General features: G+C 46.0%; 1 protein-coding gene across 1 annotated transcript in view; it reads right to left on the bottom strand.

The window, feature by feature from the left end:
• The window catches only part of LOC112074350 (serine/threonine-protein kinase SMG1), a 59,714-nt gene extending 53,493 nt beyond the window's left edge, over positions 1-6,221 (bottom strand). Inside the window, exons 1-3 of the mRNA XM_070440482.1 lie at positions 5,967-6,221; positions 4,398-4,459; positions 4,277-4,363 (exon numbers count right to left, since the gene is read on the bottom strand). Of these exons, the coding sequence (XP_070296583.1) occupies positions 4,277-4,363; positions 4,398-4,459; positions 5,967-6,043 (226 nt within the window). The 5' untranslated portion in view covers positions 6,044-6,221. The remainder of the gene's footprint in view (positions 1-4,276; positions 4,364-4,397; positions 4,460-5,966) is intronic.
• Between the last annotated feature and the right edge of the window lie 7,610 nt (positions 6,222-13,831).

Raw genomic sequence — 13,831 nt, 5'->3', positions numbered from 1 at the left:
TCCGCCATAAAACCAAGCCTGGTCTCATGTACTGCTAAACTAACCCCATAATAACCCAAGCTGGTCTCATGTACTCGCTAACCTGACCCCATAACAACCCAAGCCTGGTCTCATGTACTGCTAAACCTGAACCCCATAAACCAAAAGCCTGGTCTCATGTACTGCTAACCTGACCCCATAACAACCCAAGCCTGGTCTCATGTACTCGCTAACACTGACCCCATAAAACCCAAGCCTGGTCTCATGTACTCCTAACTGACCCCATAACAACCAAAGCCTGGTCTCATGTACTGCTAAACTACCCCATAACAACCCAAAGCCTGGTCTCATGTACTGCCTAACCTGACCCCATAAAACCCAAGCCTGGTCTCATGTACTGCTAACCTGACCCCATAACAACCAAAGCCTGGTCTCATGTACTGCTAACCTGACCCATAACAACCCAAGCCTGGTCTCATGTACTGCTAACCTGACCCCATAACAACCCAAGCCTGGTCTCATGTACTGCTAACCTAACCCCATAAAACCCAAGCCTGGTCTCATGTACTGCTAACATGACCCATAACAACCCAAGCCTGGTCTCATGTACTGCTAACCTGACCCCATAACAACCAAGCTGGTCTCATAGATACTGCTAACCTGACCCCATAACAACCCAAGCCTGGTCTCATGTACTGCTAAACTAACCCCATAACAACCCAAGCCTGGTCTCATGTACTGCTAAACTGACCACCCATAACAACCACCTGGTCTCATGTACTGCTAACCTGACCATAAACACCCAAGCCTGGTCTCATGTACTGCTCACTGACCCCATAACAACCCAAGCCTGGTCTCATGTACTCGCTAACTAACCCCATAACACCCAAGCCTGGTCTCATGTACTGCTAACCTGAACCCCATAACAACCCAGCCTGGTCTCATGTACTGCTAACTGACCCCTAACACCAAGCCTGGTCTCATGTACTGCTAACCTACACCCATAAAACCCAAGCCTGGTCTCATGTACTCCTAACCTGACCCCATAACAACCCAAGCCTGGTCTCATGTACTGCTAACCTGACCCCATAACAACCCAAGCCTGGTCTCATGTACTGCTAACCTGACCCCTAACAACCCAAGCCTGGTCTCATGTACTGCTAACCTGACCCCATAACAACCCAAGCCTGTCTCATGTACTGCTACCTAACCCCATAACAACCCAAGCCTGGTCTCATGTACTGCTAACCTACCCCATAAAACCCAAGCCTGGTCTCATGTACTGCTAACTTGACCCCATAAAACCCAAGCCTGGTCTCATGTACTGCTAAACTAACCCCATAACAACCCAAGCCTGGTCTCATGTACTGCTAAACTAACCCCATAACAACCCAAGCCTGGTCTCATGTACTGCTAACCTGACCCATAAAAACCCAAGCCTGGTCTCATGTACTGCTAACCTAACCCCATAACAACCCGCCTGGTCTCATGTACTGCTAACCTAACCAATAAAACCCAAGCCTGGTCTCATGTACTGCTAACCTGACCCATAACAACCCAAGCCTGGTCTATGTACTGCTAACCTAACTATAAACCCAAGCCTGGTCTCATGTACTGCTAACCTACCCCATAACAACCCAAGCCTGGTCTCATGTACTGCTAACTGACCCATAACAACCCAAGCCTGGTCTCATGTACTGCTAACTGACCCCATAATAACCCAAGCCTGGTCTCATGTACTGCTAAACTAACCCCATAATAACCCAAGCATGGTCTCATGTACTGCTAAACTGACCCCATAACAACCCAAGCATGGTCTCAGATCTGTTTGTGCGGCACAAACGGCACAAACAGATCCGGAACCAGGCTACTAAGGTTGGCAGGCCTGGACCAAGCTACTATAATACACAGCACCAATGCCTAGGTCGGCAGGCCTGAACCAGGCTACTATAATACACAGAACCCCTGCCTAGGTCGGCAGGCCTGGACCAAGCTACTATAATACACAGCACCCCTGCCTAGGTCGGCAGGCCTGGACCAAGCTACTATAATACACAGCACCCCTGCCTAAGTCGGCAGGCCTGAACCAGGCTACTATAATACACAGCACCCCTGCCTAGGTCGGCAGGCCTGAACCAGGCTACTATAATACACAGCACCCTGCCTAGGTCGGCAGGCCTGGACAAGCTACTATAATACACAGCACCCCTGCCTAGGTCGGCAGGCCTGGACCAGGCTACTATAAACACAGCACCCCTGCCTAGGTCGGCAGCCTGACCAAGCTACTATATACACAGCACCCCTGCCTAGGTCGGCAGGCCTGAACCAGGCTACTATAATACACAGCACCCCTGCAGGCCTGCTACCAGGCTACTATAATACACAGCACCCCTGCTAGGTCGGCAGGCCTGAACCAGGCTACTATAATAACAGCACCCCTGCTAGGTCGGCAGGCCTGACCAAGCTACTATAATACACAGCACCCCTGCCTAGGTCGGCACCTGACCAAGCTACTATAATACACAGCACCCCTGCCTAGGTCGGCAGGCCTGGACCAAGCTACTATAATACACAGCACCCCTGCCTAGGTCGGCAGGCCTGAACCAGGCTACTATAATACACAGCACCCCTGCCTAGGTCGGCAGGCCGTGACCAGGCTACTATAATACACAGCACCCTGCTAGGTCGGCAGGCCTGACCAAGGCTACTATAATACACAGCCCCTGCCTAAGTCGGCAGCCTGAACCAGGCTACTATAATACACAGCACCCCGCCTAGGTGGCAGCCTGACCAGGCTACTATAATACACAGCACCCTGCCTAGGTCGGCAGGCCTGAACCAGGCTACTATAATACACAGCACCCCTGCCTAGGTCGGCAGGCCTGAACCAAGCTACTATAAACACAGCACCCCTGCCTAAGTCGGCAGGCCTGGACAGGCTACTATAAACACAGCACCCCTGCCTAGGTCGGCAGGCCTGACCAGGCTACTATAATACACAGCACCCTGCCTAGGTCGGCAGGCCTGACCAGGCTACTATAATACACAGCACCCCTGCAGGCCTACCAAGCTACTATAATACACAGCACCCCTGCCTAGGTCGGCAGGCCTGAACCAGGCTACTATAATACACAGCACCCCTGCCTAGGTCGGCAGCCTGTACCAAGCTACTATAATAACAGCACCCCTGCCTAGGTCGGCAAGACCAAACGGCAGCCTGACCAAGCTACTATAATACACAGCACCCCTGCCTAGGTCGGCAGGCCTGGACCAAGCTACTATAATACACAGCACCCCTGCCTAGGTCGGCAGGCCTGAACCAGGCTACTATAATACACAGCACCCCTGCCTAGGTCGGCAGGCCTGAGACCAAGCTACTATAATACACAGCACCCCTGCCTAGTCGGCAGGCCTGACCAGCTACTATAAACACAGCACCCCTGCCTAGGTCGGCAGGCCTGTACCAAGCTACTATAATAACACAGCACCCCTGCCTAGGTCGGCAGGCCTGACCAGGCTACTATAATACACAGCACCCCTGCCTAGGTCGGCAGGCCTGTACCAAGCTACTTAAATACACAGCACCCCTGCCTAGGTCGGCAGGCCTGAACCAGGCTACTATAATACACAGCACCCCCCTAGGTTGGCAGGCCTGAACCAGGCTACTATAATACACAGCACCCCCTGCCTAGTGGCAGGCCTGAACCAGGCTACTATAATACACAGCACCCCTGCCTAGGTCGGCAGCTGGACCAAGCTACTATAATACACAGCACCCCTGCCAGGTCGGCAGGCCTGGACCAGCTACTATAATACACAGCACCCCTGCCTAGGTCGGGCAGGCTGACCAAGCTACTATAATACACAGCACCCCTGCCAGGTCGGCAGGCCTGACCAGGCTACTATAATACACAGCACCCCGCCTAGGTTGGCAGGCCTGAACAGGCTACTATAATACACAGCACCCCTGCCTAGGTTGGCAGGCCTGAACCAGGCTACTATAATACACAGCACCCCTGCCTAGGTCGGCAGGCCTGGGACCAAGCTACTATAATACAAGCACCCCTGCCTAGGTCGGCAGGCCTGTTACGAATCCCCTTTTACTCTTTAGAGAAATGGGTAGCAAGTCTGCCTACAGTGAGACCCGCAAGGGGCGTAACAGTCGTAGCTCACTTAAATCACTACAGTACCAACAACATGTTGCAGACAGGCAGTATCACCCTCCCCCAGCCCACACACACCCAACATGCTGCAGACAGGCAGGCCACATGCTGCAGACAGAAACAGTAACACCCACCCCCTTCGTCCAGTGTGTCTGCGGTGTCTGGGAAGGCATCATGTAGGAGAGTTGGGGAGACAGGCCGGTCCGAGGTTGCTACTCCCACTGCCGTGGTCGTATACAGCTGCTGCAGCTGGACCCAGGTCTCTGGTGGCGATGCACTTCACACCGTCCTGGCTAGCTGCTGACACGCTGTCGCCTCTGAAGCAGGCGGAAAGAGGAACAGCACACAGGGGGGCAGGACACAAACACAGTCAGTGAAATCCCCCAGGGAAGACAGTCAGGGCAACTTGTACTTGATCAATGCTAAATGACTGTGGTTCAAAATTCTTATTTACAATGACGGCCTACCGGGGAAGAGTGGGTTAACTACCTTGTTCAGGGGCAGAAGGACAGATTTTTACATTGTCAGCTCGGGAATTCGATCCAGCAACCTTGCCACCCATCATAACTTATATGGACACACTCCCTACAGTTTGACAATCTCACCCCAATCTGGTTTACAAGTCTGGAGATTAACAACTGGATACATGGATGGGGAAATTATTCTAGCTAATTTACAGCTCTGTAGATAGTTTCTATAAGACTATGAGCATTGTCTGAACAGAAACGTCAAATGGAGGTCTCAACTGAAGGAACGTTTTAACACCACCTCCCTCTCTTTGATCAAGAACTGATTAACTTGCATAATATACTTTATTGATGTCTCTGTGCAATTCAAATCACGAAATTCAAACCCCTGACAGCATTGCTAAATCGCTTTCGTTTGCTGGTCAAGGGTGGTACCGCGCAAACTAGTAAAGTAGCAGGTTAGCAATCAGTTAGCAAGCGTTAAAACCCAGTAGCTAGCTAGTTAGTTCTCTTCTGGCTAGTACTTTGAGCGATAACTAGGTAGCCAATATCAACTGTCAAACGGACGTTATCTAGCTAATCATTGTTGACCAGATAACGTTACACAAGACAGCAGGAAAGACAAACGTTGCCCACTGATGGCCAATCGTTCGGTAGCCAGCTAGAAAGACATGTTGCCACACTATACGTTAGCACACCATTTGATGTCAAATCAGTTTACTGTTCCGGATACCGCGTTATCAAAGCACAACCAACCAACGACTGGTACTGTAGCTATCTACCTAACAAGCTCTGGGGACAAAGGTAAAGAAAGTTAGAACCTAGCTAAAGAACACTAGCCATAGTTAGCTGCTAGTTTGCTAACGTCATATGCTGCCACGATGTACGCTTTCAACTAACGTTAACTAGCTGGCTACCAAGTGAGATAACATGTCATCTCAGTGACAATGAATATTGGCTAATAGTAATAACTAGCAATAGCTAGCTACACCACTTCCACTGTTACCGAAATAGCTTCCAAACATGGGCTTCTCTTACCAGGTTAGCTAGCTAGCCATGTATACCTAAACACGAGGAAAGCATAGCAATGCAATGCGGCAGGTTGTTTTGAGTCAAAATAAATGCGCAAAGTGTTGGTTAGCATTGATAGCGTAGTTAACGTTATCCAAACTAYCTATCAAACTTGAGCGTTAGCTTACTTGTTTGCTGACTAGCTACTGTTATCAAGCCATTTCCCTAACGTGTGGGAACCAAAGTGTCTGACCAGCTAGCTAGCTAGCTAAATAAAGAAACTGAGGTTAGGCCCAGCGAATCCCCGTTCTATTTTAGACTGTCTCCCCCGTGGCGCGATACCAACCTGGGCTGCCAATCATTCCAGTTTCGCTGCAGTTTGTGGGCGCTGCTAAGCCGAAACCCAAGGGCTTTACGGCTCATTACCTTTGCGAGAACAGCATGACCTGCTCTCAACGGGATAAAATTCCGTGAACAAGCGTATTTGCTCGCTATCTGTTTATTTTATGTCCATTAATGGACCCGCTACAGCTATCGGTGTGCGTTATGTTTTGTGTCGGGTCGGCCTCCTTTKRRTTTTTTCTCTCCTTTATTTTTTGTCTCCCACTCCTTCTTCGATTCTTGATGAAAGAGCCACTGGCCCCTTCGCTTTATAACAGCGCCACCTGRCGGACTTTAGAACGACGAAGCAAGAGCTGTGACTGCAACAGGTTTGATCAAATAACCCAGAGATTTACCTAGCTAACTTCACTGACCCTCAAAAAACATACAAAAAATATAAACCGATGTTCATGTTCTCTTCTTCTTCTCATTCTCCTCTGCAGCTAGCAACCGCAGCTAGTTGTTTTTTTGCACATCACTTGGAATATGCGTTGCTAAGCGACAGCATCAGGAGTGGGAGTGAGGAGAGAGCATGCATGCAGCAACAGAGGATGCAAGGTAAAGATGAGCAGAATTCAAAGAATTATGGTGTGTGTAGTAGTGCAAACTTTAATGTTTTTTTTTCTCCATAAAATGTTCATATAACACACACACACACACACACACACACACACACACACACACACACACACACACACAAACAGCTATGTCTTACTATACCAACAATTGATTCCCATTCACACACACATACACATGTGTACACATATTGTTTCTGAAATATGAAACTGTAAGCTGTAACAGCTGACAAATGTACCACGGGGTAGGACAAAACCCCCTCTCTCTACTGTAAAGAAGCTGTAACAGCTGAACCACAGGGTTGGACAAAAAACCCTCCCTCTACTGTAAAGAAGCTACATTCTTGTCTCTTCTGTAGATGTTATAACCATGTATTGCTACCACTGTGTCTTCAAATGAATGATGTAAGTGAGTTTCAGATATGAATTTATGAATGTTATCTTTTACTAGCAAGTTATCAAATTTCATGAKCCTTGTTTCTTAGGCTACGTATGTTAATGTGGCCTATTTTTAGCACTTTACTGGGATGTTTCATTGTTTTTATTGCTTAACTTATCAGAAGAAGACAGCAATATTTACACTGAACAAAAATATAAACGCAACATGCAACAATTTCAACGATTTTACTGAGTTTCATTTCATCGAAGGTAATCAGTCAATTGAAATATATAGGCCCTAATCTATGGATTTCACATGACTGGGAATACAGATATTCATCTGTTGGTCACAGATACATAAAAAAAAAAGTAGTGGCGTGGATCAGAAAACCAGTCAGTATCTGGTGTGACCATCATTTGCCTCATGCAGGGCGACACATCTCCTTCACATAGAGTTGATCAGGCTGTTGATTGTGGCCTGTGGAATGTTGTCCCATTACTCTTCAATGGCTGTGCGAAGTTGCTGGATATTGGCGGGAACTGGAATATGTTGTCATACACGTCGATCCAGAGCATCCCAAACATGCTCAATGGGTGACATGTCTGGTGAGTACGCAGGCCATGGAAGAACTGGGACATTTTTAGCTTCCGGGAATTGTGTACAGATCCTTGCGACATGGGGCCGTGCATTATCATGCTGAAACTAGAGATGATGGCGGCGGATGAATGGCACGAAAATGGACCTCAGGATCTCTGTGTATTCAATTTGCCATCGATAAAATGCAATGTGTTCGTTGCCCGTAGCTTATGCCTCCCCATACCATAACCCGACCGACACCATGGGGAACTCTGTTCACCACGTTGACATCAGCAAACCGCCTGCCCACACGACACCATGGGGAACTCTGTTCACCACGTTGACATCAGCAAACGCCTGCCCACACGACACCCATGGGGAACTCTGTTCACCACAGTTGACATCAGCAAACCGCCCGCCCACACGACACCATACACAACTGTCTGCCATCTACCCGGTACAGTTGAAACTGGGATTCATCCGTGCAGAGCACACTTCTCCAGCGTGCCCACTGAAGTCGATTACAACGCCTAACTGCAGTCAGGTCAAGACCTGGTGAGGACGACGAGCACGCAGATGAGCTTCCCTGAGACAGTTTCTGGCAGTTTGTGCAGAAATTCTTTGGTTGTGTAAACCCAATCAGGGTTTAATGGTGCTGGCCAGGTGGCTGGTCAAATTGTAGAATCGATTTTATCAAACAAAACTATGCTACATTTTATCTCTGGGACCCTCAGGATGACAAATCAGAGCAAGATTACTGACTGTAAGTACATTATTTACATTCAGAGGTGATGTATCGAACCAGTTGCCGTGATAAAAGTTTTTTGTTGTTATGCTCTCTCCTCAAACAATACCGTGGTAATTTTTCACTGTAATAGCTCCAGTAAATTGGAGAGTGCATTTAGATTAACAAGAATTTAAGCTTTCTGCCAATATCAGATACTGTATGTCTAATTTTCTTGTTACTTACATCATCATGCTAATCACATTAGCGCACGTTAGCTCAACCGTCCCGTGGGGGGGACACCGATCCCGTAGAGGTTTTAACAGCCAATGACTCACAATACTCCTAGTAGGGCAAACCGTCTCAGTGCTAACAGGATAACTCAGGTTGATATGTGCATGATACTGCTGACAATAGCATTCAGGGGAGTTATAGAAACATAAATTAGGTCACCCTCATCACTATCAAACGCTCCCTAAAACACTTCAGCGAGCAGGCCTATCTAATCAACCTGGCCCGGTTATCCTGGAAGGATATTGATCTCATCCCGTCAGTAGTGGATGGCTGTAGTGGATGGCCTCTCTCATCGTATTGGAGAGTGGCTCCACACACCCATGAAGACAGCCTGGGTCGTAAATGAATAGCGGCCAGGCAGTCTTCATGAGTGTGTGGAGCCACAATCCAATAGGATGAGGAGGTTTGAGGCTACAGGGAGCAGGGACACATTAGTTAATGAATAGATCATTAGTGCACATAGTAGCAAAATGTTTTGGCACTGAAAGTGTATTGCAACAAAAACAAGAGTTTCTTATTGGACAGATTCAGGTAGGTGGTCCCTCCCCTTTTTCCGTCTGTTTTGGTGTCTAGTCAACACGAGCATGACGATGATGTGCTATCACAGTATCCCACAAGATGGCAGCACAGAGCAGAGGTGGAGTTGAACTAAAGCATATGCAAATAACGAATAATGTATTCAAACCCACATATTCAAACTTCTGCAACTCATTACATTGGAATAGAGGAGAGCTTTGCAGACTCATGTTCATCTGCAGTATCTCTCTCTCTTTCAACATCTCTTCTTTCTCGTCTCTCAGAATGGAAATAACAGATGATTGGTCATACAGCTCTCCTCACTATATACATAACAGATGAGTGTCATCAGCTCTCCTCACTATATAATAACAGATGATTGTCATACAGCTCTCCTCACTATATAATAACAGATATTGGTCATACAGCTCTCCTCACTATATAATAACAGAGGATTGGTCATACAGCTCTCCTCACTATATAATAACAGATGATTGGTCATACAACTCTCCTCACTATATAATAACAGATTATTGGCCATACAGCTCTCCTCACTATATAATAACAGATGATTGGTCATACAGCTCTCCTCACTATATAATAACAGATGATTGGCCATACAGCTCTCCTCACTATATAATAACAGATGATTGGTCATACAGCTCTCCTCACTATATAATAAGAAAATGATGAGGTTTGTGTGGTTGTTTTTGTTTAACTGTCCACCCTCCTCTCTTCTCTCTTCTCTCCTCTCTTCTCTCTCTCTCTCTCTCTCTCTCCTCTCTCTCTCCTCCTCTCTCTCTCTCTCTCCTCTCTCTCTCTCTCTCTCTCTCTCTCTCTCTCTCTCTCTCTCTCTCTCTCTTCCACCTGTCCTTGTGCTTGTCTCCACCCCCCCAGGTGTCACCCATCTTCCCCACTTATCCTCTGGGTATATATACTGGTGTTTTCTGTCTGTCTGTGCCAGTTTGTCTTGTTTGTTCAAATCAACCAGCGGTTTGTCTCAACTACTGTTTTTCCCAGTCTCTTTTTCCTCTCGCCCTCCTGGTTTTTGACCCTTGACTGTCCTGACCCTGTATCCACCCGCCTGACCACTCTGCCTGACCCTGAGCCTGCCTGTCATCCTGTACCTTGACCTCTACTCTGGATTATCGACCCCTGCCTGCCTTGTCCTGTCGTTTGCCTGCCCCTGGTGTTACTATAAACATTGTTACTTCACACAGTCTGCACTTGGGTCTTACCTTGATTCCTGATATCAACATTAAACTCCAAAGGAATAAAGACATTTATTCCAAATGTCATATTATGTGCAAATAGTTAAAGTACAAAAGGAAATAAATAAACATAAATATGGGTTGTATATACAATGTTTGTTCTTCACTGGTTGCCCTTTTTTTGTGGCAACAGTTCACAAATGTTGCTGCTGTGATGCACACTGTGGTATTTCACCAAATAGATATGAGATTCTATCAAAATTGGGTTTGTTTTCGAATTCTTTGTGGATCTGTGTAATCTGAGGGAAATATGTCTCTCTAATATGGTCATACATTGGGCAGGAGGTTAGGAAATGCAGCTCAGTTTCAACCTCATTTTGTAGGCAGTGTGCACATAGCCTAGGCAGACTAGAGAAACAAGTCTGCCAACTGCGGCCTTTCTCAATAGCAAGGCTATGCTCACTGAGTCTGTTCATAGTCAAAGCTTTCCTTTAGTTTGGGTCAGTCACAGTGATCAGGTATTCTGCCACTGTGTACTCTCTGTTTAGGGCCAAATATCATTCTAGTTTGCAATTTTTTTCCCTATGTGTAAAGTCATTATCTTTTTGTTTTCTCATGATTTGGTTGGGTCTAATTATGTTGCTGTCCTGGGGCTCTGTGGGGTCTGTTTGTGGTTGTGAACAGAGCCCCAGGACCAGCATGCTTAGGAGACTCTTCTCCAGGCTGCTACGGGACTCTTCTCCAGGCTGCTACGGGACTCTTCTCCAGGCTGCTANTTTGTCTGTCTGTGTCAGTTCGTCTTGTTTGTTCAAATCAACCAGCGGTTTGTCTCAACTACTGTTTTTCCCCAGTCTCTTTTTTTCTCGCCCTCCTGGTTTTTGACCCTTGACTGTCCTGACCCTGTACCCGCCTGCCTGACCTGAGCCTGCCTGCCGTCCTGTACCTTGACCTCTACTCTGGATTATCGACCCCTGCCTGCCTTGATCTGCCGTTTGCCTGCCCATGGTGTTACTATAAACATTGTTACTTCACACAGTCTGCACTTGGGTCTTACCTTGATTCCTGATATAAACATTAAACTCCAAAGGAATAAAGACATTTATTCCAAATGTCATATTATGTGCAAATAATTAAAGTACAAAAGGAAATAAATAAACATAAATATGGGTTGTATATACAATGTTTGTTCTTCACTGGTTGCCCTTTTTTTGTGGCAACAGTTCACAAATGTTGCTGCTGTGATGGCACACTGTGGTATTTCACCCAATAGATATGGGATTCTATCAAAATTGGGTTTGTTTTTGAACTCTTTGTGGGTCTGTGTGATCTGAGAGATATGTGTCTCTAATATGGTCATACATTGGGCAGGAGGTTAGGAAATGCAGCTCAGTTTCCACCTCATGTTGTGGGCAGTGAGCACATAGCCTAGGCAGACTAGAGAAACAAGTATGCCAACTGCGGCCTTTCTCAATAGCAAGGCTATGCTCACTGAGTCTGTTCATAGTCAAAGCTTTTCTTTAGTTTGGGTCAGTCACAGTGATCAGGTATTCTGCCACTGTGTACTCTCTGTTTAGGGCCAAATATCATTCTAGTTTGCAAAACTCTTTCCCATGTGTAAAGTAATTATCCTTTTGTTTTCTCATGATTTGTTTGGGTCTAATTGTGTTGCTGTCCTGGGGCTCTGTGGGGTCTGTTTGTGTTTGTGAACAGAGCCCCAGGACCAGCTTGCTTAGAGGACTCTTCTCCAGGTCCATCTCTTTGTAGGTGAAGGCTTTGTTATGGAAGGTTTGGGAATCGCTTCCTTGGTGGTTGTAGAATTTAACGTCTGTTTTCTGGATTTTGATCATTAGTGGGTATTGGCCTAATGCATTATTTGGTGTTCTACGTTGTACACGGAGGATGTTGTTGCAGAATTCTGCCTGCAGAGTCGCAATTTGGTGTTTGTCCCATTTTGTGAATTCTTGGTTGGTGAGCGGACCCCAGACCTCACAATCATAAAGGACAATGGGTCCTATAACTGATTAATGTATTTTTAGCCAGATCCTAATTGGTATGTAGAATTTTATGTTCCTTTTGATAGCAGAGAATGTCCTTCTTGCCTTGTCTCTCAGATCGTTCACAGCTTTGTGGAAGTTTTGGTGTTTAGGCCGAGGTATGTATAGTTTTTTGTGTGCTCTAGGGTAACGGTGTCTAGATGGAATTTGTATTCGTGGTCCTGAACCTTTTTTGGAAACCCATTATTTTTGTCCTAAAGAGATTTACTCTCAGGGCCCAGGTCTGACAGAATCTGTGCAGAAGATCTAGGTGCTGCTGTAGCCCCCCCCTCTTCTCCACACTAACTTTCCTTGGCCTCCACTTTTGCACACACACACATACACACATACACACATACACACACACATCATGTTGCCAGGAAACAGCCCAAGTACAATAAACCAGTGTCCAAGTCAAGTGGTTTCTTCTTATAACTTCTGTTATAACAGAAGTTATATAACTGTCTAGACATGGTAAGAGAGGACAGAAGTTATAACTATTAGACATGGTAGAGAGGACAGAAGTTATAACTGTCTAGACATGGTAGAGAGGACAGAAGTTAATACTATCTAGACATGGTAGAGAGGACAGAAGTTATAACTATATAGACATGGTAGAGAGGACAGAAGTATAAACTATCTAGACATGGTAGAGAGGACAGAAGTTATAACTATGCTAGACATGGTAGAGAGGACAGAAGTTTATAACTATCTAGACATGGTAGAGAGGACAGAAGTTATAACTATCTAGACATGGTAGAGAGGACAGAAGTTATAACTGATCTGGACATGGTAGAGAGGACAGAAAGTTATAACTATCTGGACATGGTAGAGAGGACAAGAAGTTATAACTATTAGGACATGGTAGAGAGGACAGAGAGACAGAGTTATAACTATCTGGACATGGTAGAGAGGACAGAAGTTATAACTATAACATGGTAGAGAGGACAGAAGTTATAACTGTCTAGACATGGTAGAGAGGACAGAAGTTATACTATATAGACATGGTAGAGAGGACAGAAGTTATAACTATTAGACATGGTAGAGAGGACAGAAGTTATAACTATTAGACATGGTAGAGAGGACAGAAGTTATAACTGTCTAGACATGGTAGAGAGGACAGAAGTTATATAACTATCTAGACATGGTAGAGAGGAAATAACTGTCTGACATGGTAGAGAGGACAGAAGTTATAACTATCTGACATGGTAGAGAGGACAGAAGTTATAACTATCTAGACATGGTAGAGAGGACAGAAGTTATAACTGTCTGGACATGGTAGAGAGGACAGAAGTTATAACTATCTAGACATGGTAGAGAGGACAGAAGTTATAACTATCTGGACATGGTAGAGAGGACAGAAGTTATAACTATCTAGACATGGTAGAGAGGACAGAAGTTATAACTGTCTGGACATGGTAGAGAGGACAGAAGTTATAACTATCTGACATGGTAGAGAAGACAGAAGTTATAACTATCTGGACATGGTAGAGAGGACAGAAGTTACAACTATCTAAGAACA

The sequence above is a fragment of the Salvelinus sp. IW2-2015 genome, unplaced genomic scaffold (genome assembly GCF_002910315.2).
Source record: "Salvelinus sp. IW2-2015 unplaced genomic scaffold, ASM291031v2 Un_scaffold2599, whole genome shotgun sequence".
NCBI classification, from domain to species: Eukaryota; Metazoa; Chordata; class Actinopteri; order Salmoniformes; family Salmonidae; genus Salvelinus; species Salvelinus sp. IW2-2015.
Note: the sequence above shows the minus strand (reverse complement) of the source record. Positions and strands in the feature narration are given on the sequence as shown.